Below are 23,042 nucleotides of genomic sequence, written 5' to 3' on the forward strand. Positions count from 1 at the left end.
TTTCAACCGGAATGTAATGTGCAACTGACAAAATTAGCAGATGTTATTTCTGGATGTTATTTCTGTGTTCTTTTATTACTGATTTCTATCACACTATAGTGCAGTTAGAGGCTAAACTATTTGTATTTGGAGTGTTTTGGCAAGATGACTGATTAAAATGTGAGGTTGACCGTGATTTCCATTCAAGGTTGCACTTGACGGCTGCAGGACCTTGCAGGATGTGCAAAAAGATTTCTTGAGAGCACTGATTCCCAACCACTGTGCCGCAAGACATTAATGTGCCAGGAGATTGTCAGGTATGCAAATTGTATCCGAATTTTTGAAATCGCAAATTATCGAATTTCACTTAATTGTTTTGAAAGCAGTCACTGATGGTGTAGTGGTACACTCGCCTGACTTTGGTGCAGGCAGCGTGAGTTCAGTTCCCACTCAGTGACGGTGTGAATGTGAGTGCGAATGGTTGTCCGTGTCTATATGTGCCCTGCGACTGACTGGCGACCAGTTCAGGGTGTAGGCCGCCTTTCGCCCGAAGTCAGCTGGGATAGGCTCCAGCGTCCCGCGACCCTAACCAGGATAAGCGGTGTTGAAAATGGATGGATGGCTGTTTTGAAAGCTATTTTAAAAAAGTATCATTGTTCATCTATCTATGCAAGTCACATATAGTGACAGGCAGAACAAATACATGCTCTTCCACTAGATGGCTGAAGCTACAGTACAAATAACCTGTGTGCCCACTTGTTGCCATTCATACCTCAGTCACACTGAGTTTCCTCACACATGACTTGGCAGCTACCATGTTTAAACCAAATGCCAAGCATAGCTGCAAAGCTTTGTTTAGATTAGCATGATCAGTGTTAGCTTCTGATAAGCAGCACATACTTGATTGCTTGGTGAAGTTGTCAACATGGTGGCCATCATAGGGTATATGTGTCGGGTGATGTGTCCATGCGCCACATATACGTTCAGCATAGTGTATGAAGTGCTACCCCCACGAGTGGAAATGCTTTGTCTTGATGGGTGCTTGTTTTTTTCCTCATATGCTGGCCTCTGCTTCCACAATGAGAAGCCGCTCTTATTGAAGCGTCCAGGCACAGCCCCGGTAATCACTTGACTCACCACAGTTTATATGGCGGTATGTCGTTCACTTGCATGAGGCAGGGTGGCCCCCTAACAATGAGCTAATTCCAGCAAGACAAGAAATAGGGTGTGTACACACAACCCCAATTCCAATGAAGTTGGGACGTCGTGTTAAACATAAATAAAAACAGAATACAATGATTTGCAAATCATGTTCAACCTATATTTCATTGAATACACTACAAAGACAAGGTATTTAATGTTCAAACTGATAAACTTCATTGTTTTTAGCAAATAATCCTGAACTTAGAATTTTATGGCTGCAACACGTTCCAAAAAAAGCTGGGACAGGGTCACGTTTACCACTGTGTTACATCACCTTTTCTTTTACCAACATTCAATAAACGTTTGGGAACTGAGGACACTAATTGTTGAAGTTTTGACGGTGGAATTCTTTCCCACACTTACGGATGTAGCGCCGAACTGTATTTACTGACATTGGTTTTCTGAAGTGTTCCTGAGCCCGTGTGGTGATATCATTTACACATTGAAGTCAGTTTTTGATGCAGTGCCGCCTGAGGGATCGAAGGTCACGGGCATTCAATGTTGGTTTTCGGCCTTGCCGCTTACATGCAGTGATTTCTCCAGATTCTCTGAACCTAACAATAAAGTTGATCAGTTTGAACAGTGTCTTTGTAGTGTATTCAATGAAATATAGCTTGAACATGATTTGCAAATCATTGTATTCTGTTTTTATTTATGTTTAACACGACGTCCCAACTTCATTGGATTTGGGGTTGTATTACAAAACGTATATGTCGTGATCCATGCCCTGCAGTTCCTCTTTTGGAGCTTGGATGGCGCCGTGTGCCTCGTCTCTCCCTCTCCCCCTCTGTCTCCCTAGCAATCATCAGCACCTGTGCAGCGCACCTGTCTTCAAGCAGCACTGATTACTGCCTGCATTTAAAGCCTGTCAAGTTCTACAGTCTTCGCCTGAGTATTAATTGTACGGCCAGTTTTTTTGTGTGTGGTATGACTGTACTCACCCGATTGTGTACTTTCCCGTCTCCAGTGTTCCTCCCATGCCTTCCTCGCCTTGCTGCCTGCTCCAGCCGCGCCGCCAAGCTTCATCACCTGCTCATGTTCCCGTTTCCCGCTCACTCCTTCTCCTGCCGGTCCTCCACCCTACCTCGGATATTCTTACCCTGTGTCAACCTGAAATAAACTATTTAAAATCTACTCCCTCCGCCTCAGTCTGCTCTTGGGTCCATCGTGACAGTATATGCAGAGGTGGGTAGAGTAGCCAAATTTTGTACTCAAGTAAGAGCACTGTTACTTGACAATAATGTGAATCAAGTAAACGTAAAAAGTATCCCTCCCCAAAATTACTTGAGTAAGAGTAAAAAGTACACAGTGAAAAAACTACTCAAGTACTGAGTAAATCGTGTTTTAACTTTTTTTTAATCCGAGCATGAACATCAATAAAATAAAAAATGCAAATGTGAAAATTCTTATGTGTGTGTGATATTACCACATAGATGCATGTTTTACAGGTATTTGTGATAAAATAGGGCAAATGTGCACGGCCAACGCAACAACAAAACATCTGCAGTTAACCACAAGGTGTTTTCTCAAGTTATAAGTGAGCTGAAATATCCACATTTGGGCAGACCGTGCCAGACAAATACTACAATACATGAAAGCTGTTGTTTTTCTTCATCTCAATGTAAACACGAGTCACGAGCCGTTGTCTTCAATGGGAACGACGACCTTTCCAACATGGTCGCCATGTAAGCATGCCGATTAGCCGGGATGGCTTCTCTAGTATTTTACCTATGCCCGGGAAGCCCAATAGAAGACGTGTGCGGTCATGTGACTTCCTTGTATCGTTTGATTGGTGAACTAGACTTAAACATCCCGAGCCCATTAATTGGATTGGCGCAAACAGCGCCCCATGCGGAGGTTGTAGTCTCGCGCCCGAAAGAGTTGATAAATAAACAACAATTGATAAATAAAAGTAGCGAGCGGCCCCTTGTCTTTTGTAAAAAGCTCACTAAACATTATTTTGCGTTTCTGTAGCAAAAAATAATCATCCAAAAATTACTGTGTAAACGAAAACTAATCGCCGCGAACGAACAAAACCTCTTTCCGAGGACCGCTCAGCTGTCCGGCAATAGTGATGGAGAGATGAAGCTTCATGAAGCATCGTAACACTTCTGCCATTGGTTCATTTCTTGATGCTTCACGTGCACATGAAACCATCTGCTGTCCATGTGCATAATCACAGGCGGCTGTATCTTAAGCACATATGTCATACTCAGGCCCGGGGGCCAAATTTGGCCCGCGATGTTATTATATTTGGCCCGCAAGACCATATCAAATGTGTCTTAGAGCTGGCCCGCCAGTATATAGCACATGCGCCACTAATATTACAAATCCCAGAATGCTTTCCTAGTGTGTTGCCCCATCATTCTAGTCTGGCGAGCGCCCCTTCTCTTTCTGTTGCAGTCGTTAGTAACTATGCTACCAGTCTCGTCGAGCAAATTTACACTTCCCCTTCTCAAAAATGGCCAAACGAAAGATGGAAAACAGTTAACTTCCAAGGCAGGTGGGAGGCAGAGTATCTGTTCACTTTCACTCCGTGAAAGGCAGACCTGTTTGTCGTGTGCGGACCAACGTGGCTGTAGCAAAGAATATAACATAATTGAATTAATGCTTTTTTAAATGCCCTTTACCAACTCCGAGGCAGGGACTGTTAATAGTTTGAGGTTTGGATTTTTATTGAAGCACATTCTTATTTTTTTGGGTTGTTTAGTTGTTGGCCTTTGAAAAAAGATTTACATAAAAAAAGAAAGGTAATTGGAGAAAGATAAATAGAAGATTGAGCGACAGAAGAATTCATGTTATCTATTTAAATATAAAACAACAAACAAATGCCACTTATGTCTGTTATCGCAAATTAGATTTTCCGTGTTTATAACATTCATTCATTCATTCATCTTCCGTTCCACTTATCCTCACTAGGGTCGCGGGCGTGATGGAGCCTATCCCAGCTAACTTCGGGCGAGAGGCGGGGTAGACCCTGAACTGGTCACCAGCCAATCGCAGGGCACATACAAACAAACAACCATTCGCACTCACATTCACACCTACGGGCAATTTAGAGTATTCAATTAACCTACCCTGCATGTTTTTGGGATGTGGGAGGAAACCGGAGCACCCAGACAAAACCCACGCAGGCACGGGGAGAACATGCAAACTCCACACAGGCGGGGCCGGGATTTGAACGCCGGTCCTCAGAACTGTGAGGCAGATGTCTTAACCAGTCAACACCGTGCCGCCGTTTATAATATTAAAGTTTGTTTCGTCCAGATTATGTGTTTAAGCAAAATGTAAGTTTGTTGACATGGTAAACTTCAACGCTTAATTTCTGCAGAAAAACTGTGTTTATCACCATTTTTGTCTTTTGTTTTTATGTGATTCATTCAAGAGTAAGATTATATAAATTGGGGGAACAGTAATTTTTTCCTCTCCCACTGAGGTTTTATTGTACCCTACTATCATGGAACACAATTAACACCTTCCCTTTGAATAAAATAAGAAACGGTGGAAAATGCAGTTGTTGAAGGAGGCATCCTTCGCCACAGCTGCCCCTCACGTTGTCCAGCTGCCTTGTGTCAACCGTCGAGACCTTCAAGTTCCTGGGAATTACAATCTCCCAGGACCTGAAGTGGGCGACCAACATCAACTCCGTCCTCAAAAATGCCCAGCAGAGGATGTACTTCCTGCGGCTTCTGAGAAAGCACGGCCTGCCACCGGAGCTGCTGAGACAGTTCTACACAGCGGTCATCGAATCAGTCCTGTTCTTCCATCACAGTCTGGTTTGGTGCTGCTACAAAAAAGGACAAACTCCGGACAATCAAAACTGCTGAAAGGATTGTCGGTACCCCCCTACCCACCCTTGAGGACTTGGACGCTGCCAGAACTAAGACAAGGGCGTGCAAAATCCTCTCGGACCCTCCCCACCCCTGTCACCAACTCTTCCAGCTCCTTCCCTCAGGTAGGCGCTACCGATCAATGCAAACTAGAACTAGTAGACATTCCAACAGCTTCTTCCCTCTTGCAATCAACTTCTTAAACAGCTAACCTATAATTCCATTACAACAAGCTGGCAATTTTTTGACTTGAGTTCATTGTCACATTTCTGTGGGGCCAATTATGTATTACTCCTGCACTCGCTGTAGTTGTTTCGCCATGCTCCACTATTTGCATATACTGGCCACTCATGCCAGAGTAGCATCTGCTCCATTTGCACACTGATTGAGGAGTATCTGTAACATTTGCACAACCAACATTGTCCCAGATTATCGCACTACTCGTCACATTAAACCGCATACACTCCTTGAAGTCTCAGCGCCCTTTGCACAATGGTCATTGCACCGGACTATTGCGATATTAGTCATTCGAACTGCTCTAAGTGCTAGAGGACTCTGCATCTTTTTGCACAATTGTTTTTTGTCTTTATGTCTCCAAAGTGTTCTGTAAATTGACTGTCTGTTGTACTAGAGTGGCTCCAACTACCGGAGACAAATTCCTTGTGTGTTTTGGACATACTTGGCAAATAAAGATGATGATTCTGATTCTGATGATTCTGATAAACAAATGTAACTAATAATCCTCAATGATGGTTATTTATGCAGCACAGTCCTGCTTGTAGTTTGAACTCACGTGACCACCATACACCAGGTTGAGCCGACCTCTGAATCGCTCACGTGGTACAGCTGGGCAGCGAGGCTTCGGACGTCATCACTTCCGGCTCCTCCCCTAAATGAAGCAACGCTCAATACGCGCTTTGCGGAAGCGCCCCTTCCATGACCCGACACACCCCTCGAAGACTCGCCACATCTTGTAGCATCACTACCCAGCAAGGTGCCTGACGTTAAATACACGCGCCAAACAATGCATGCACAAACGCAACAAAAATAGGGAATGACTCACTCTATCTGCATTGCACTGCCTGAGATATTTCTGTATATTTATGTCTGTATCTTCATCACAAATGCAGACACGCTTCGATGATAAAAGAAAACAATAAAAACCGTCTGCCGTGAACGAAATCCATGCATCTTCCTGAGGACCCAAGCTGCCCGGCACGGTGCCTGTCGTAAAATAAACTAAATTCCACAACGTCCGAGTCGTCACTGAATGTGTAGCGATACACTCGCCTGACTTTGGTCCAGGCAGCGTGGGTTCAGTTCCCACTCAGTGACGGTGGGTGCGAATGGTTGTCCGTGTCTATATGTGCCCTGCGATTGGATATCGTAGCTGCGGTTTCTGTTGTTTTACTAGGGAATTCCGGCCTCGGGGCAATATAATATAGCTTTAGCACAGTGACAGCTACTGTAATTGTGAACGAAGACCTTTCTTTCTTTGACGTACATGATGATTTGCTTATGTGTCAAACTGTCGAAGTGTAGGCCTTATCAAAGTATCGGTTGCTGGTAATCGGCAGCCTTCACAAGTACCTGATACGTTGAAATAAGGCTGGTATCAGCTCAATACCGATACCTGGTATCTTGGATTGTTGTTGCAATGTAAAATTACTGTACCTAGTGTCACTTGTACTTAGCACTCAAATGCAGACAATGCATCTCATACCCCCACAATTGGGAATAAAAGCTTTGGTTTGATGTCAAAAGAATCCATGCAATCAGGAAGCAGCATGTTGGGGATGTGTTTATCAACCTCCCGTCCTGGATGGGTGTTGCATTACAAAGAACTGTCTCCAACCTGCCAAAATCAATTATCATGAATAAGGAATGTCTTCTGATGCTGATGGTTCACTGCTTATTTTGTCAGAGCTGCCATTGTTCTTGCACATGCACATTGGTTTAATTTTGCTGGAATTATAGTAAGTGCATTTTTTTTAGGTAAGAAAGGTCTTTTACCAAATGTTTGTTGGATCATCATTTCAACTACGGATTTTCTTCTTTTTATTTATTTATTTATATTTGCCACTCATCAGAAAGTTTCTGATCAGTTTCATGATGGAATGGTTCAGAGTGGATGAATTTTTTACGATGATTATGTTGAAGTGCTTTCAAATTAGGTTCAAGAATGAATAGAAAAGGTCGACAGATTCATGTTTGTATAACTGGTAACACCAATCACATTATCTGATACTGAGATTAGTCATACTTTTGTGTCAGACAACATGGGCATACTCATTAAAACATATAAAATGGCCAGCATGTCATAGTCTGTTTTTGCTAATTCCATTGCTGGATCAGCAATCCATCCCGCAGAGGCTGTCTTCTTAAATCATATCACCCTCTGCTGGTGCAATATAGTATCCTTCTGCAGTGCCAGTAAATTTCTATTACTATAAAAGTAGCGGAATGTCCTGCCAGTGCTTTTGGAATTGACACAGCAATTGTTCACTTGTGTATCTGGTGCATAAGTCACTTGGTTTTGGTCACATTTGAATGAATTTCATTCAGCTGTATTTGTTGGATTTTTCACTTACTTGTCTAGTGTTATGCTTGTCTACCTCACAGTTCAGAGGTTCTGGGTTCAAATCTCTTTTTAAACATATGTGACCCACTAAACCAATTCAAGTATGCCTACAGCATGTTTCTTGCTAAATAGGTTTGGGTTTTTTCAAGCAATTTTTCTTCATTTTTAACAAATATTACAAGCATCCCCCATCCCCATCAAATCCCTTTTTGACATAAAGTAAACAATAGTTCTGCTTAAAATTTGTGTGATTTCAAATTCAATTTGTTGTTACTAATAGATTTAACAATCAATTCAGAATCAGAATGTCTTTATTGTCATTGTAGCAATGAAACATCCTCCAAAATGGAGATGCTCAAGAGATAAAATATGCTAACAAAAAAATGGGAGGGAAAATAAATATACATATACTAAAAAAATTAAAAATTACACAATCACACAACATATTGCATTGGTGCCCTTAGCCGGTGTTAATGCGAAGCTGTTGTAAATGTGTTAACATGAGACCATATTAAAGCATGAGACAGTATATAAGCATGAGTCTGTCATGTCAAAAATGCTGTCTAAAAGTGCATTAGATCAACTTAGCAGCAATTAACATAATGGCAGAAGGATAGAAACTGTTTCTTAATCTGTTTGTTGTAGTTTTTATGGGTCACTGATGGTGTAGTGGTCCACTTGCCTGACTTTGGTGCAGGCAGCGTGGGTTCAGTTCACACTCACTGACGATGTGAATGTGAGTGCGAATGTGCCCTGTGACTGACTGGCGACCAGTTCAGGGTGTAGTCAAGTGCAGGGAGGATGATGCTTTTCCGGACTTCCTTAATTACCACTCCATAATACACCAACAAGCACTATGCGCGAAAATGCTCAACATGAAGGAAATAATGGATTTAGCAACGAAGATCGCCTGTTCGATTCGCACCAGATCTCTTCAAAGACAGCTTTTCCATGCACATCTGGATAACGCTGACAGACTATTCTGAGTTACTGTTGCACACTGATGTCAGATGGCTTAGACGAGGGACATTCCTGCAAAGATTTTGAGACCTCAGTCCGGAGATTAAGGTTTTTCTCAGTGAAGCGAAACATGCAGAATATAGCCAATTAAATGATGACCGGTGGCTGCTGGACTTGGCATTTTTAACTGATCTGACCAACATGCTGAATGAACTGAACCTAGAGCTGCAAGGAAACCATAAAACTGTGATCAATATGAAAAGCTCAATTAATGCTTTCAAACGAAAAATGCGACATTTCTCCTCAAAGCTCCAGTGCCATGATTTGGCAAACTTCAAAAACCTTGTGTCGGAGTTGGAGACGCAAAGGAAACCATGTGTGCAGCTCGACAGTGTACGCTACACAGAACAGATTGATAATGGTCTGTCAGAGTTTGACAAACGATTTCAAGATTGTGCATTACTCGAGCCAGTCGCTACGTTCATGTGCTACCCTTTTCAGGAAGATGCTTAGGTTGTTTCACTCGCATAAAAAATGACAACACTCTTTGACCTAAATTCTACTGACATTACAAGCCGATATTGAGCTGAAGTCCAAAGCTCATGGACAACTCTGGTGCTTACTCACAGAGGGGAAGTACCCCAACATGAGAAAATGTGCAACTTATTTACGTGAGTCAGCCTTTTCTCACATGAAGATCATCAAGTACAAGTACCGTTCCACCATGACTGAGGATCATTTGGAAGTGTGGTTGAGGCTAGCTGTCAGCAGCGACTGTCCGGATTATGCATCTCTGTCTGATTCCATTTAGTGCAAATCATCAAAGTAAGGTAAGGACAAAAAATGGGTTCACACAGTTATGCAAGGTACACTACCATATATGGTTGATATAAAGAATTCTCAATATATTTATAAATAAATGTATGTTTTGCAATTTTGCACTGCATAATCCCAGGTCTCCAACAAAAGAGGTCCCACCCAAATCTGATGTGGTATTTCAAAATAAAAGTCCCCTCAACCTTGCATATTTCACTGTCACTACCACTAATTTAAATTATTAATGAAAAGAAATCTATGAGATATCGCAACACCAGTCCAGTTGTGGGTGACACTACACCTCCCCAGGTCTCCAACAAAAGAGGTCCCATCCAAATCTGATGTGGCATTTCAAAATAAAAGTGACAGTGAAATGCATATTTCAGGGGACTTTAATTCTTAATTATTTTAGGGTGGCTTTGGCTCACTAGGTAGAACAGGTTCGAATCCCTGCTACGATTGTCCGCATGTCGAAGTGTCCTTGGGCAAGACACCGAACCCTAATTTGCTCCCAGTGGGCATGGCAGTGCCTCGCATGGCAGCAGTCGCCCATTGGTTTATGAAAGAATGGAAACTAGAACGAGCAGACATTCCAACAGCTTCTTCCCTCTTGCGATCAACTTCTTAAACACCTAACCTACAATTCCATTACAACATGCTGGCAATTTTTTGACTTGAGTTCGTTGTCACATTTCTGTGGGGCCAATTATATATTACTCGTGCACTCACTGAAGTAGTCTCGCCACGCTGCACTATTTGCATATCTGTTGTTGACCACTACTGGCCACTCATGCCAGAGTAGCATCTGCTCCATTTGCACATTGACTGAGGAGTATCTGCAACATTTGCACAATCAACATTGTCCCAGATTATCGTGCTACTCGTCACTTTAAACTGCATCCACTCCTTGAAGTCTCGGCGCCCTTTGCACAATGGTCATTGCACCGGACTATTGCAATATTAGTCATTCGAACTGCTCTAAGTGCTAGAGGACTCTGCATCTTTTGCACAATTGTCCAAAAAAAAAATGTACTGGCATTACCAGATAACTATTAACCCTTTATTGCTCAGTGACTGTTTTTGTCAATGTCTTTATGTCTCAAAAGTCTTCTCTGTCAATTGACTGTCTGTTGCCGTACTAGAGCGGCTCCAACTACCGGAGACAAATTCCTCGTGTGTTTTTTGGACATACTTGGCAAGTAAAGATGATTCTGATTGTGTGTGAATGTGAGCCTTTGTAAAGCGCTTTGGGCACTGTGATGGTGTAGATAAAGCGCTATATAAGTGCAGTCCATTTACCATTTATTTTTCATAAGATATCAAATAAACTACATTTTTAATGCATCTCAAGATTCAAATTAACTTTGCTGGTTGCATTCCTTAACCGAAGAGCATTGACGTCCGTATTATTGGGAAGCTTTTTTTTGAAGGTGACTTTCGCCGCGAGTTGGCGACCTATTGCCGTAATGCCTCGTATGAACAAAATTAGGAGCGGCTGGCTTGACTGCTACTTTACGAGTGGAGGCTGGCTTGACCGCAGTGCTCTACGCACCCCGGAAACTTCGGTAACTCAAGAGCGTTGGTAGTGTGTGTGCCACTCGATACAAGTAAAACTGACACATTCAATATGGCGGATGTACTGACGCATCCCTAGCAATAGCCAACACGTTCAGTAGTAAAGTTATAGAAAGTTGAGCGCACACTGTCTCTGGGTGCCGCGGTCTCGGGGCGTGGTGGGAACATCGGACTGAATTTCCGAACAGAAACACTAGGGTGAAGCTACGATTGGTCCGCAACTGCATGACGTCATGACGGGAAGCATCCATCCATCCATTTTCTGAGCCACTTCTCTTCACTAGGGTCGCGGGCGTGCTGGAGCCTATCCCAGCTGTCATCGAGCAGGAGGCGGGGTACACCCTGAAGTGGTTGCCAGCCAATCGCAGGGCATATACAAACAAACAACCAGTCGCACTCACATTCACACCTACGGGCAATTTAGAGTCTCCAATTAATGCATGTTTTTGGGATGTGGGAAGAAACCGGAGTGCCTGGAGAAAACCCACGCAGGCCCGGGGAGAACATGCAAACTCCACACAGGCGGGGCCGGGGATTGAACGCGGGTCCTCAGAACTGTGAGGCTGACGCTCTAACCAGTCGTCCACCGTGCTGCCACGACGGAAAGCAGTTTTGGCCATAAAACAAGCGGACAAGAACTTTTGCGATCTCTTTTCCAAGGGCGCTATTCTGAACCAAGTGGAGAAGAGCCCAGCGCTGAATCTTTTACAACCTTATTGTTTGACTTTGTATTTTCGAATAAATTGTTAAACCTTTTATCCGGCCTAATCATTGAAGTTTTACCTCAACCAGAATAAAAGAACCGGGAAATAGAGGTTTGTACAGCCAGCAGGTTATACCTGGGCCACTACTTTTCTTTGTTCCCTTTTCCAAACCTCTAACAGACCTATTCATTGACTCCACTCGTGCATGTGCTTTACTTTTTAGCCACAAGAAGATATGAAACGATACATATAGTCAAGTATCATAGGAAAAAACAAGATATATACTGTTTATACTGTATTGGTAGGGCTTGGTAGCAGCAGGCTGGACCTCACCTCGTACCCGTAAATGTCATTTTTGTTGTTTAAGATCATGTGATACAACATGGCATTTTTGATTGGCTACGACGCCATTCACCTACAATTAAAATTTGGAATCTCAACAAAGGTAGTTTCTGATGGTCGGTCACTCATGAAAACTAGCTGCAGAATCCTGCAGTGTGCGGCAGTGCATAAGTGTCCAGCTCCGTCCCTCGGTGTGCGGCAGTCTTTGGGTTAATTACAAACTTAATTGTCCATAAATGTGAATGTGAGTGTAAATGGCTGTTTGTCTAGATGTGCTTTGCAGACTAGCTTCAGACAAGCCCAGGGTGTATCCCACCTCTCGCCCAAAGTCAGCTGTGATAGGTTCCAGCTCATCCGTGAACCTAATGAGGACAACTGATATAGAACAAGGATGGGTGTTTTTTTTAATGTGTGAGGATGCCTGAGTAGTACGTACCCAGAGAAAACCCTCACAAACATAGGGACAACATTCAAACAGCAAGATGCAAGATGCAAGGGAGGCAAGATGCAGAGAACCACAGAAATGTGATGCAAACATGCTAACCACTAGGACAAAGTGCTGCCCGACATTAGAACTTGACATTTTATCTTTGAAAGAGGAATTTGCACTTTTAAGTAAGCAGTTTCCTGATCACATAATGACTTCAGTGGAATTATGATAGCACTACCACATTTTTATGAAAAATAAATTAAAGGGCAGCAGTGTGCTTGTGGGTAGCACATCTGCCTCAGTCGAGAGAATCTGAGTTCAAATCTTAGGTTGGGCCCTCCTGTGTGGAGTTTGCATGTTCTCCCTGTGCTTCTTTGGGTTTTCTCTGGGTACTCCAGTTTATTACCATATTCCAAAAAATGCATGTTAGATAAACTGCTAACAAAATTGTCCATAGGTGTGAATGTGAATGGTTGTCTATATGTACCAAGCTTCTCGCCCAAAGTCAGCTGCCAGAGGCTCCAGCTCACCTGTGACCCTAATGAGGTCAAGTGGTATACAGGGATTGAAATGTAACTCCCTACCCTAAATTACTAAATTTATAGTGTTTGTTTTTTCCCTCTAATATTTATGGTTGTTTTGGTATATATGAGAGTCACTGATGGTGTAGTGGTACACTCGCCTGACTTTGGTACAGGCAGCGTGGGTTCAGTTCCCACTCAGTGACGGTGTGAATGGGAGTGCGAATGGTTGTCCGTGTCTATATGTGCCCTGCGACTGACTGGCCACCAGTTCAGGGTGTAGTCCGCCTTTCGCCCGATGTCAGCTGGGATAGGCTCCAGCGTCCCGCGACCCTAACCAGGATAAGCGGTGTGGAAAATGGATGGATGGTATATATGAGAACTTAAGTAATGGTGTGGTGTGGTATGACTTTGGACTGGATTGTGTGTGGGTCCATAAATTCTGTGATATCATGAATGCCAAAATGTACCTTACCCTGATGCAAGATGAAATCCGCCTAGTTACCAGTGCTTCGGAGAAAGCACATTCAACATTTTGCTGTTGTTGTTTTTGAATGGCTGAATGCCCACTTCCTTGGGAGATGGATGGGACTGTATGAGTGGTCATCTTTGGGGTTAATAGTTTCACACTGTACACTGGTGATCGCAAATTATGATGCCTATATCTCATTTTGAATAAGACCTCGTGCTAAACGCTTTCTTGTAAAATTTCACACAAAAAAATGAAAAAGAAAAAAAACTATAATGAATGAAAAAATTACAGGTATTTTGAAATAGGGACTTAGGGAGCTACTTTTCAACCAACCTTTAGAAACTGGAGGTGTGATTTTATTATTATTATTTTTAAATATACAAAATAATGCTTATTTTTAGTTATATTAGAACCAGTGGCGGGTGTACATCTACTTTCCACAGATGTTCAGTGTAATGTTTCTCGTGTATATATATATATGTGTGTGTGTGTGTGTGTGCAGTACTGTCACTTTGGGTTTTATTTCAGTGTAACTGGAGTAAGAGACTGCAGCATAATTAGACGTGTCATCTAGGTCCATTTGTTCTGTCGCGGTCGCCATTGTTGTTGCTTTGTTCCTTGTTACTGTAAGGAAAGGACAAACGGCTACCGGAAATGGCCAAAAAAAAATGCAGAGGGAACTCCACCTTGTGGTGTCCTATCCAATACCAGCCGTAGCGACACGCCCGACTTGGAGGAGAACTGCAGCACATTTTCATAACAGCGCGTGTGGGTCGCGCTCGAGTATAAAGGCAAACTACGCGAGGGACAGCCGCAGTGACGTCAACGCGGTCGCCGTCTGCGCGATTATGAAGAAGCATTGAGCCTCAGCCAGCCGTCGACAACAAAACCCCACACTGTTCGACGGGAGGGGGGTCCGTTCCATTGGTTCGTGCGTATGTACATCAACGCGCTCTAAATTCGGCACCTCCCATTGGTCGACAGTGACGACAATCCCGAGCCCGCGCCCACCTAGCGGATCAAGTTTGAATGGACTGCAACAGCCTCGCTCTGGAGGTGCCAGGAGCATTTGCGCTAATTATTTCAAAAGTGTGATTCAAAGGGCGCGCTGAACCAGGATGGAGATGAAGAAGAGAATTCACCTCGAACTGCGGAACCGTACTCCGTCAGAAGTAAGTTACCATGCGGACCATGGCTTTCCCTTGTCAGCGAACGGTGAACGCTTTCGTGTGCGTTCTTGGCGTGTTGGAGAGAAGAAGAAGAAGAGAGAGAGCGAGATACAAAGTTTGTCAAGTCTGAGGAGGATGCGGACGTCGACGCTGCTTTGTTGCTAAGGTGTTGACGAGTGACAGGTGTTGCCGGCGCGTCGGTCAACTCGATCTCCCATCTCCGGCGTGCTCGGGACTATTAAAGTGCGCCCGTAGAAACAAGGCAAGCGGCGCGAGAAGCCATAGCGGTAACTTTTTATCTGCGAAGCCGCTCGTTGATAATATTGAGGCGATGCTTCGACCGCCCATTATGGAGTAATATTTTTTTTTTTTTTAGCCAAGCAGTGACAAATTAATAATAAAGCCTCGAAGTGCCGCTGGCCAGCTCCACCCAGCAGCATCCCTCAACGCTTTTAGCGTAGTATTGCAATGGTGAGGCATACTGTATTGTAGAGAGAACGTTGGCGGGCAGTGCTGCTCAGCAAAGACCGTTGTCGTATTTTGCCCCAGGCGAGTACGTCGACATACTTATTCCGTTCGCACCTACTAAATGCTTGTATCGGTTGGTTGCTTGTTTGAAGCAGTCGTGCCATTTCGAATGCGTCGTAGACGTCCACACCTCGCTGTTTGTTTCAAGAAGTAGGACACGCCGCCATTTTACTGCCATGCAAACGTCCTACTTCGAAAAACTGGAACGCCGCGTTTTTTGTTTTGTTTTCTCGATACAAACGACGAGCGATTTATAATACCTGGTTATAAATAGAGACGTATAAGCGCCCGTCGATCCTATCTGGGTTTGTTTGTCGTAAACAACAAGGAGAAACGTTCGCCTGGCAGCGGCATAATCCGCTTTCGTTGCCCCTCCTACTCACAAATGACCCTCTTTGCCTCCGATTTGTTCGGACAGACGTGTCTCTGCGTCGTTCACACGCGTCTCTGCTCGCTACAACAAATTAAGTAAACCTGTTTTCTTCATGATAAGCAAATAAATGTTAAATTAAGTTACATTTACGTCATGTTAAATGAGCCAATTCATCGCGAGAAGTACTGCGTCGGAAAGAGAGGGGACCGTTGTCAGCGCAATAATATTATGCAGGTCTATGTTCCGGTTCTCGATGCTGATTGGTGTCACATTGAAGGACCCAGCACTCCTGTGAATATCCATCCGCTCAATTCACTTACTGTACTGTAGTGCATTTTGTAAGATCATAATGATAATACAGCACTGTATCTCTAATAGATCGCACCCATTACAGCACGGGTGGACAAAGTATACATCCATCCGTCCGTCCGTCCGTCCATCCATTTTCTGAGCTGCTTCTCCTCACTTGGGTCGCGGGCGTGGTGGAGCCTATCCCAGCTATCATCGGGCAGGAGGCAGGGTACACCCTGAACTAGTTGCCAGCCAATCGCAGGGCACATACAAACAAACAACCATTCGCACTCACATTCACACCTACGGGCAATTTAGAGTTGTCAAATAACCTACCACGCATGTTTATGTTATGTAGGAGGAAGCCGGAATGCCCGGAGAAAACCGGGGAGAACATGCAAACTCCACACAGGTGGGGCCGGGGATTGAACCCAGCTCCTCAGAACTGTGAGGCAGATGCTCTAACCAGCCACCACAAAGTATACATACATTCTTTAATCCTACCAATATCAAGAGTCCTGTAATATTTGTTGAAATAATTTAGCCCTTTTGGGGGTTGGGTGATTATAATGTATTCATTATTTTCTCATTTATCTCATTTAATAATTATTGAACATGAACAAACTTTATTTTTATATAAATATTTTACACACTTTTATTTAAATAATTGGTTAGTTAATTTAACTAAAATTAAATATAAATAACACAGTAAAATGTAAAATGTGTTTTTCTATGACAACAACCAATTTTGTATACACTATACTTTTTTACTTTTTTAATCCATCCATCCATTTTCTGAGCCGCTTCTCCTCACTAGGGTCGTGGGCGTGCTGGAGCCTATCGCAGCTATCATCGGGCAGGAGGCGGGGTACACCCTGAACTGGTTGCCAGCCAATCGCAGGGCACATAGAAACAAACAACCATTCGCACTCACAGTCACACCTACGGGCAATTGAGAGTCTCCAATTAATGCATGTTTTTGGGATGTGGGAGGAAACCAGAGTGCCCTGAGAAAACCCACGCAGGCACGGGGAGAACATGCAAACTCCACACAGGCAGGACCGGGGATTGAACCCGGGTCCTCAGAACTTGGGGCTGACGCTCTAACCAGTCACCCACCGCGCCGCCTTACTTTTTAAAAGTGTTTTTAAAATTATTTAAAACCTATCTACGAAGGACCCGACTCTTCTGTTGGTTATAATAAAATGTGGCCCTTGAGCACCAAAGTTTTCCCACCCCTGCATTAAGTACAAGATGTAGTCTTCCGCCTCGTTTGAGGAGCAAAGTGAACACTTACATTACTGCTCACCGTCTCCATTTGCTCAAATTTTGTCATTAAGATATTCATGTTTTTTTTTTTAATTTAAATATCCTACTTAATGTAAACTGAACAACTGCCGTGAGTTTAGATGTAGTTAAAATATTGCTTCACATTTCAATAGTGGTTAATGTTGCTTATTCAGAAATAGATTATTGTTTCTCAAACTTTTTACACTAAGGACCACAAAAAAAAAATACTTGCTAATGATCTCTAAGTACCACCATCATAAACAACATGAAAATACACTAGGGTAGTAGGCCCACATGTTCAGAAATGAGACAGATGTTTTAGTCCTAAAAATGATATGGAATATTGTTGCAAGGCCCCGCGACCCTAGTGAGGATGAGCGGTACGGAAAATGGATGGATGGATTATTGTAATCCACTGTAACATTATGCTGTTTGTTAAATATAGGGGACAAGACAGGTTAAAAAGAAAAAAAAAATTATTGCACATAAAAGTAAAAAAAATTGTACCTCGATTACAGTTGAAAAAACAAACAATTGTTTCAAAAGCAAATGTATTAAACTTTTAAGTGTTACACGCAAATACCCAGTAACCCCCCACCCCCACCCCAAAAAAATTGTTGTAAATTTGAGACACCATATTGAAGAGTCATGTTAACAAGCCAGACAAATTTGAATAAATAAAAAATTGCAAGTAGGCACGGTGACCGACTGGTTAGACTGTCTGCCTCACAGTTCTGAGGACCGAGGTTCAATCCCCGGCCCCGCCTGTGTGGAGTTTGCATGTTGTTCCCGTGCCTGCACTCCGGTTTCCTCCCACATCCCAAAAACATGCATGGTAGGTTAATTGACAACTCTAAATTTCCCATAGGTGTGAATGTGAGTGCGAATGGTTGTTTGTTTGTATGTGCTCTGCGATTGGCTGGCGACCAGTTCAGGGTGTAACCCCCTTCTTCCCGATGATAGCCGGGATAGGCTCCGGCACGCCCGCGACCCTAGTGAGGAGAAGCGGCTCAGACAATGGATAGAAAAAATTGCACAGTATGTGAAATCAGGCTTCAAAATGGTCAAGAATTGAGACGTTCTTTCAGCTTGCAGACGCTGTGGGCGTTTTGCGGAATGCACTGAAAACCCTGCCCCTTGGAAATTTCAGCTGTTAATGAAATATGTGCCTTTGGAGGCGGGTGAGGAGAATTCCCAACGATGCACATTGCACACGTTCTCATGGGCCGCAGAGAGGCATTCTGTGGCGGCCAGGCAGCCTCTGAGCCCCGCGCCGGGACAATTTTCCGTTCTTTGCCTCTGTTGAAATTCAGCGGGCCATGCATCCCGCTGCTGTGGCCGCCAAAGTGTGTACCATATGTGGGCACAGTAGTGCGATACACCGCCGTCCCCCTGGATATATATTTTTTCCTTGCTCCTAGCCCCGCGACGTTGTGGTCGGCAACTGTGAGGCTGCCGGCCCTAATGCTGTTGCGTTGGACTGCCGGCGGCTACTGTAGCTACTGGCAGGCTGGTGTTGGGCCGCCAAGACGGCAAAGGCGGCAGGTTTGCCGGTGCCTTGCGACACGCTGCGCGTAGGGGCAGACACTGTACGTAGCCCAAATAATACACAACACATTACACATCGGGGAAGATATATTTTTTGTTGAGCTGGAGGCATAAATTGATGGCTAACTGCACGCTGTAGTGGTAGAACTGGGCCAAGTTATGAATAAGCAAGTGGCAATTCCGCCGAATGCACACTGCATGGAATAAGGGCGCTTGGCAATTATATATTGGGGGAGGCCCAACTCATGCTGTTACGTGGTTGCATCACCGCGCAATGTTTACCACTAGAGGGAGCCTGTATACCATGACTGGTACCCGCACCACACTTTGTGGAGAATCTCTGGATTAGAGCAATTAAAATACGCTACATGTGCTATTAATTGACACTTAATTCAGCATAGTGCCCTCCAAAAAAAATCATTTATGAGGATGATTCTGGTTGAGCCTCATATGTTGTTTGTTTTACTTTCATCATTGATCATTTGTGATTGGTAAATGATAACCAGACTTAAATGTGTTTGCGTTGTAGGTCAAAGCGCTTGTTCTTGACAACTGTCGCTCCAATGATGGTAAGCTCGAGGGTCTAACAGACGAATTTGAGGAGCTGGTATTCCTGAGCACAATAATGGTTGGACTGACCACAGTCGCCAACTTGCCGAAGCTAAAAAAACTCAAGAAGGTTGGTTTTGTTTCATTAAAAAAAACATGTTAATTAAGAGTGTGCATATTTTTTTATCGTTTGAATCATTCAACAGCTTGAACTCAGCGATAACAAGATCTCAGGAGGCTTGGAAGTGTTGGCAGAGAAATGCCCCAACCTCACACATCTCAACCTAGGCGGCAACAGGATTAAAGACCTCAGCACCATTGAACCACTGGTAAATTGGGACATAAACATGGATGAATGTCGTACGTACTGGTAGTCATTGATTTAAAAAAAACAAACCCAAAAAAAACAATACATTTATTTTTATTTCACCTTTTTTAAATTTTATTTTTTATGAATCAAAGTAAGGCAATTGAGAAGAGATTCTCATTTGTAATGCTGACCTGGTTGCAGACAGCAGAGTAAAAAAACATAAGTTGTTTTGTATGTGAACTCAAGTGGTGTGTCGCGTAGATTAGTATAAATTGTGTGACGTTGCACATCAATGGAGACGGAGGAAAATTTTGCAAAAATGAAACTCATTGTACCCTCGTGAATATAAGTGTTACGGAAAATGAATGAATGAAACTCATTGTGTGGTATTGTGTGCAACATCAATACCACACAATGAGCTTAAAGACCCCGTAAAGTGAGGTCAGTGACCCCCTACATATTTCACATTTCGGCACCCTTGGATTCACGTATTTGCAGATTTATTTTTTATTTTTTCCCCCTCTCCCCCATTTCTTGATTTCAATTTCATGTATGTGTGTGTGAGGGGAGGGGGGGGGATCAACCCCCTTTTTCGTGGAAAATGCTTATTGGCAGTATATCCTCGCTCATTCAAGATTTTTTTGGGGGTTATAAAAAATTCTCAATGCAATTATAATGGATTAAAGTATTTATGGATTTTCGCTATTTGCGGTCGAGCCCGGTCCCTATCCCACAAGAATATCGAGGGTCTTACTCTAGTATGAGACGTATAGCTGGATGAACTAATTTTATTTGTCTGGATTTTTGGGGCATGGCTAAAACCAAGCCCAAGCACTCACTTGAGCTTTCTGGTATGAGTCAGTCCTCCCCCACTACATAAGTACTGAGCACCGTCATTTCAGACGATCCGGTAGCCGGTCCGCTCGCTATATCGCTATGTTGTGTGGAGCCACACATAGGACGCAAAACAGAGTGAGGCGGTGACTTATTAGACGACACTGACGCCTGTCCGCAGGGTAGCATCCTTCAGTAGTATCACTTCTCCTCCTCCTTATTAGAAGTAAAGCCAGGGCATCTCAACCAGCAATTAAAGGCACCAGGCTTGAACCAGTTAGGTTGCCTAGCAACCAGTGCCAAATATGGACACACCTTGTTCCGCAGTGAAACCAGAAATGTGTGCAGTGTAAAAAGGAAAGGCTAATCTGTGCAACACTGTAGCTCTGCTTACCTTTTGGCTTGATAATGCTTCGGGTGCCGCTTCAAAGTGGTTCTTTTGCTCTGGAACTTCGACCAGCCGAGCTGTCAAGTCAATGGCTGAGAAAGTCTGTGTGCTGGGGGTTATTATGCTAATTAGCCCCACACTGACACGTAATTTCAGAAATAGGCTCAAGAAAGCTGAATATTGACTTGGTTGTTAAATTTCCCACTTGATGGGTGGCCAGGCACTTTTAAAAGTCAATATTCCTCAATATGTCCCCTTAAAACACAAGTAAAATAGAACAGTTATCCGTCGCATATGTTGCTTTGCATTGCTCATGAGACTCATCCTTCTGACAGAAAGAACTGGGGACGCTGAGAAGCCTTGAGCTGTACACATGTGAAGTGACAAATCTGAGCGAGTACAGAGACAGCGTTTTCAAGCTACTACCACAGCTCACCTATCTGGACGGCTACGACAAAGATGACAAAGAGGCACCATGTTCGGATACCAAGCTTTACGCAGAAGGCTGGGAATGCGGCGATAAAGATGAGCATGGTATGTTTGACACATTATACACTTGGATTAAAAAGAGTACACTGATAGATATTATACATAGTTCACAGATCCATTTTGCTGAAAGGCCATGGGTTTTACCCAGCTATAGATGGAGAGGATTATGGTGACGAGGCACCATCAGGAGACGAGGAGGATGAGGGAGATGACGATGAAGAGGAGAATGTTGATTGGGGCCTTAGTGGAGAAGTCAGACTTAAATTATTCTTGAATTATTGAAATATATTGAAGTGTTGTTATTTCTTTTTTTTTAATACATTGTGGTCATCATCAGAATGAAGATGAGGAGGACCTGAATGACAAAGAAGTAGATGCCGATGAGGAGGTGGAGGAGGATGAGGAGGAGGAGGAGGAGGAGGAGGAGGATGGTGAGTAGGAATGGTGGACAAAGAAAAAACAGAATTCCTTTTTTTGAATGAAAGGGAAAAACTGCAGTTTCTTCTGGCATTGTAAACAATTTGACTGTTGTTCCAATAGAGCAAGAGCGGGGTCAGAAGAGAAAACGAGAACTGAATGAAGAAGGAGAAGACGATGACGACGACGATGATGATTGAGGGTCATTTCGAGGCTAAATGTGAACTGTTTGAACTCCTGTATCCCAGTCTCTTTCCCAATAACCAAGTGTTTTTCCCTGCCATAGGAGAGCTTTGGTTCTTTGCCCTTTTGTCACAGGCTCTGCAGCTTTGTGCATCTTTGAAGCTCTTAACAGTCTACTTTTAACTACTTTGCAGACACACATTTTGTGAGCTCGGCAACAATAAACCTTTCAAGAGAAATGTGGGGTGTTTTCTCACTCTTTGTATGAGACCAGTTTGTGAATAGATATGTATTTTAAGTCCCTCACTTTAAAAAGAAAATAAAGAAACAAAAAGTGCATGTCTAAATCCGGTAGAAGTCCAGATATGTGAGCTGGAGTCCAGTAATTGCTGAAGAATTTCTTCGTCCTCTTTCTGCATTATACTTTATTTCCTAGAAATAAATGATGTGTACTATGCTATCCTGATGTGAAACGTGCGCTGAGAGTGACCCTCTGGGGCATTTAAGCTATAGCCCAAGTTGACCTTTGTGAAAGCCGCTCCTCCATGTCAAATCCTAAGCTTTGATAGTTCTGATATTGCGTGTTCTTGTAAATATTGACCAAATATATTTTTTTGTATTCTCTTTGATGGCAGCAGACATTGAGTATATAACTGATGTGAAACTATACATTGTAATAAGATATAAATGATGGATTCTACTTTACCCGGAATGGGCAGTGTGAAACTTCTTGGATTTGGACAGAACATTTTCAGCATAATCTCTCCATAAAGATTATTATTTCCGAATCTGAATTCTTTCCGTGTCTGTCCATGTTCTTTTGTGACAAACTATTGGCACTATATGAAAATGTGCTGGCAGTACAGAGAAGTTCTGGTTGGTCCATGAATGTTAAAAATTGTATGTGTGCAGCAAACTGTTAACTGTAGTTACAGTATTTGAATTTTCACAATAATACAACATGGTCAAATTGGCCTTCATCAATCCTTATTCAAATATTTTTTTTCCTCTTTGAATTTACAACAATAAAACCGGTTTATATATATTTGGAGCTTTGTCGTTTTTGCAAACATGGTTAATGACTTCCTCATCTACTGTATAAATCTAGCCTGGATCATTTTAAGACTGACTCTTTACTGTATATTTAAATCATTTTCCATCTTGTCAGTCCTGCAAGAAAACCATCCATTAGCCATTACTGCTGTTATATACCACAGTCTATAAAACAGCATTTTGTTTAGCCTTTGTTTTTTTTGTGCG

General features: G+C 43.1%; 1 protein-coding gene and 1 long non-coding RNA gene across 10 annotated transcripts; both read left to right on the top strand.

Moving 5' to 3' along the window:
- Positions 1 to 1,257: 1,257 nt before the first annotated feature.
- LOC133471171 (uncharacterized) lies at positions 1,258 to 4,886 on the top strand. Of its 2 annotated transcripts, XR_009786141.1 has the most exons (3): positions 1,260 to 2,083; positions 2,150 to 2,367; positions 4,679 to 4,886. It is a non-coding gene; the product is annotated as an uncharacterized LOC133471171 (long non-coding RNA). The 2 variants fall into 2 exon arrangements; XR_009786139.1 differs by lacking the exon at positions 4,679 to 4,886 and having other exon boundaries at positions 1,258 to 2,083; positions 2,150 to 2,316.
- Positions 4,887 to 14,264: 9,378 nt separating this feature from the next.
- On the top strand, positions 14,265 to 22,827 carry anp32a (acidic (leucine-rich) nuclear phosphoprotein 32 family, member A). 8 transcript variants are annotated; one of them, XM_061760498.1, is made up of 7 exons: positions 14,265 to 14,585; positions 19,142 to 19,291; positions 19,368 to 19,490; positions 21,029 to 21,227; positions 21,337 to 21,434; positions 21,520 to 21,613; positions 21,723 to 22,827. In XM_061760498.1, the coding sequence occupies exons 1-7, from the start codon at positions 14,532 to 14,534 to the stop codon at positions 21,797 to 21,799; spliced, it is 795 nt and encodes a 264-aa protein (XP_061616482.1). In that variant the 5' UTR covers positions 14,265 to 14,531; the 3' UTR covers positions 21,800 to 22,827. The 8 variants fall into 8 exon arrangements, with proteins under 8 accessions (XP_061616482.1, XP_061616470.1, XP_061616477.1 ...); XM_061760486.1 differs by having other exon boundaries at positions 14,267 to 14,585; positions 21,313 to 21,434; XM_061760493.1 differs by having other exon boundaries at positions 14,273 to 14,585; positions 21,331 to 21,434.
- The last annotated feature ends 215 nt before the right edge of the window (positions 22,828 to 23,042 follow it).

This window comes from Phyllopteryx taeniolatus, chromosome 2 (genome assembly GCF_024500385.1).
Source record: "Phyllopteryx taeniolatus isolate TA_2022b chromosome 2, UOR_Ptae_1.2, whole genome shotgun sequence".
NCBI lineage: Eukaryota > Metazoa > Chordata > Actinopteri > Syngnathiformes > Syngnathidae > Phyllopteryx > Phyllopteryx taeniolatus.

Bases quoted from the DNA above. Each gene is read 5' to 3' on its own strand.
- anp32a (XM_061760478.1), top strand. From the start codon at position 14,532: ATGGAGATGAAGAAGAGAATTCACCTCGAACTGCGGAACCGTACTCCG. The intron at 19,491-21,028 runs GTAAATTGGGAC...TCCTTCTGACAG, and splicing joins TCAGCACCATTGAACCACTG to AAAGAACTGGGGACGCTGAG. The intron at 21,614-21,722 runs GTGAGTAGGAAT...TTGTTCCAATAG, and splicing joins GGAGGAGGAGGAGGAGGATG to AGCAAGAGCGGGGTCAGAAG.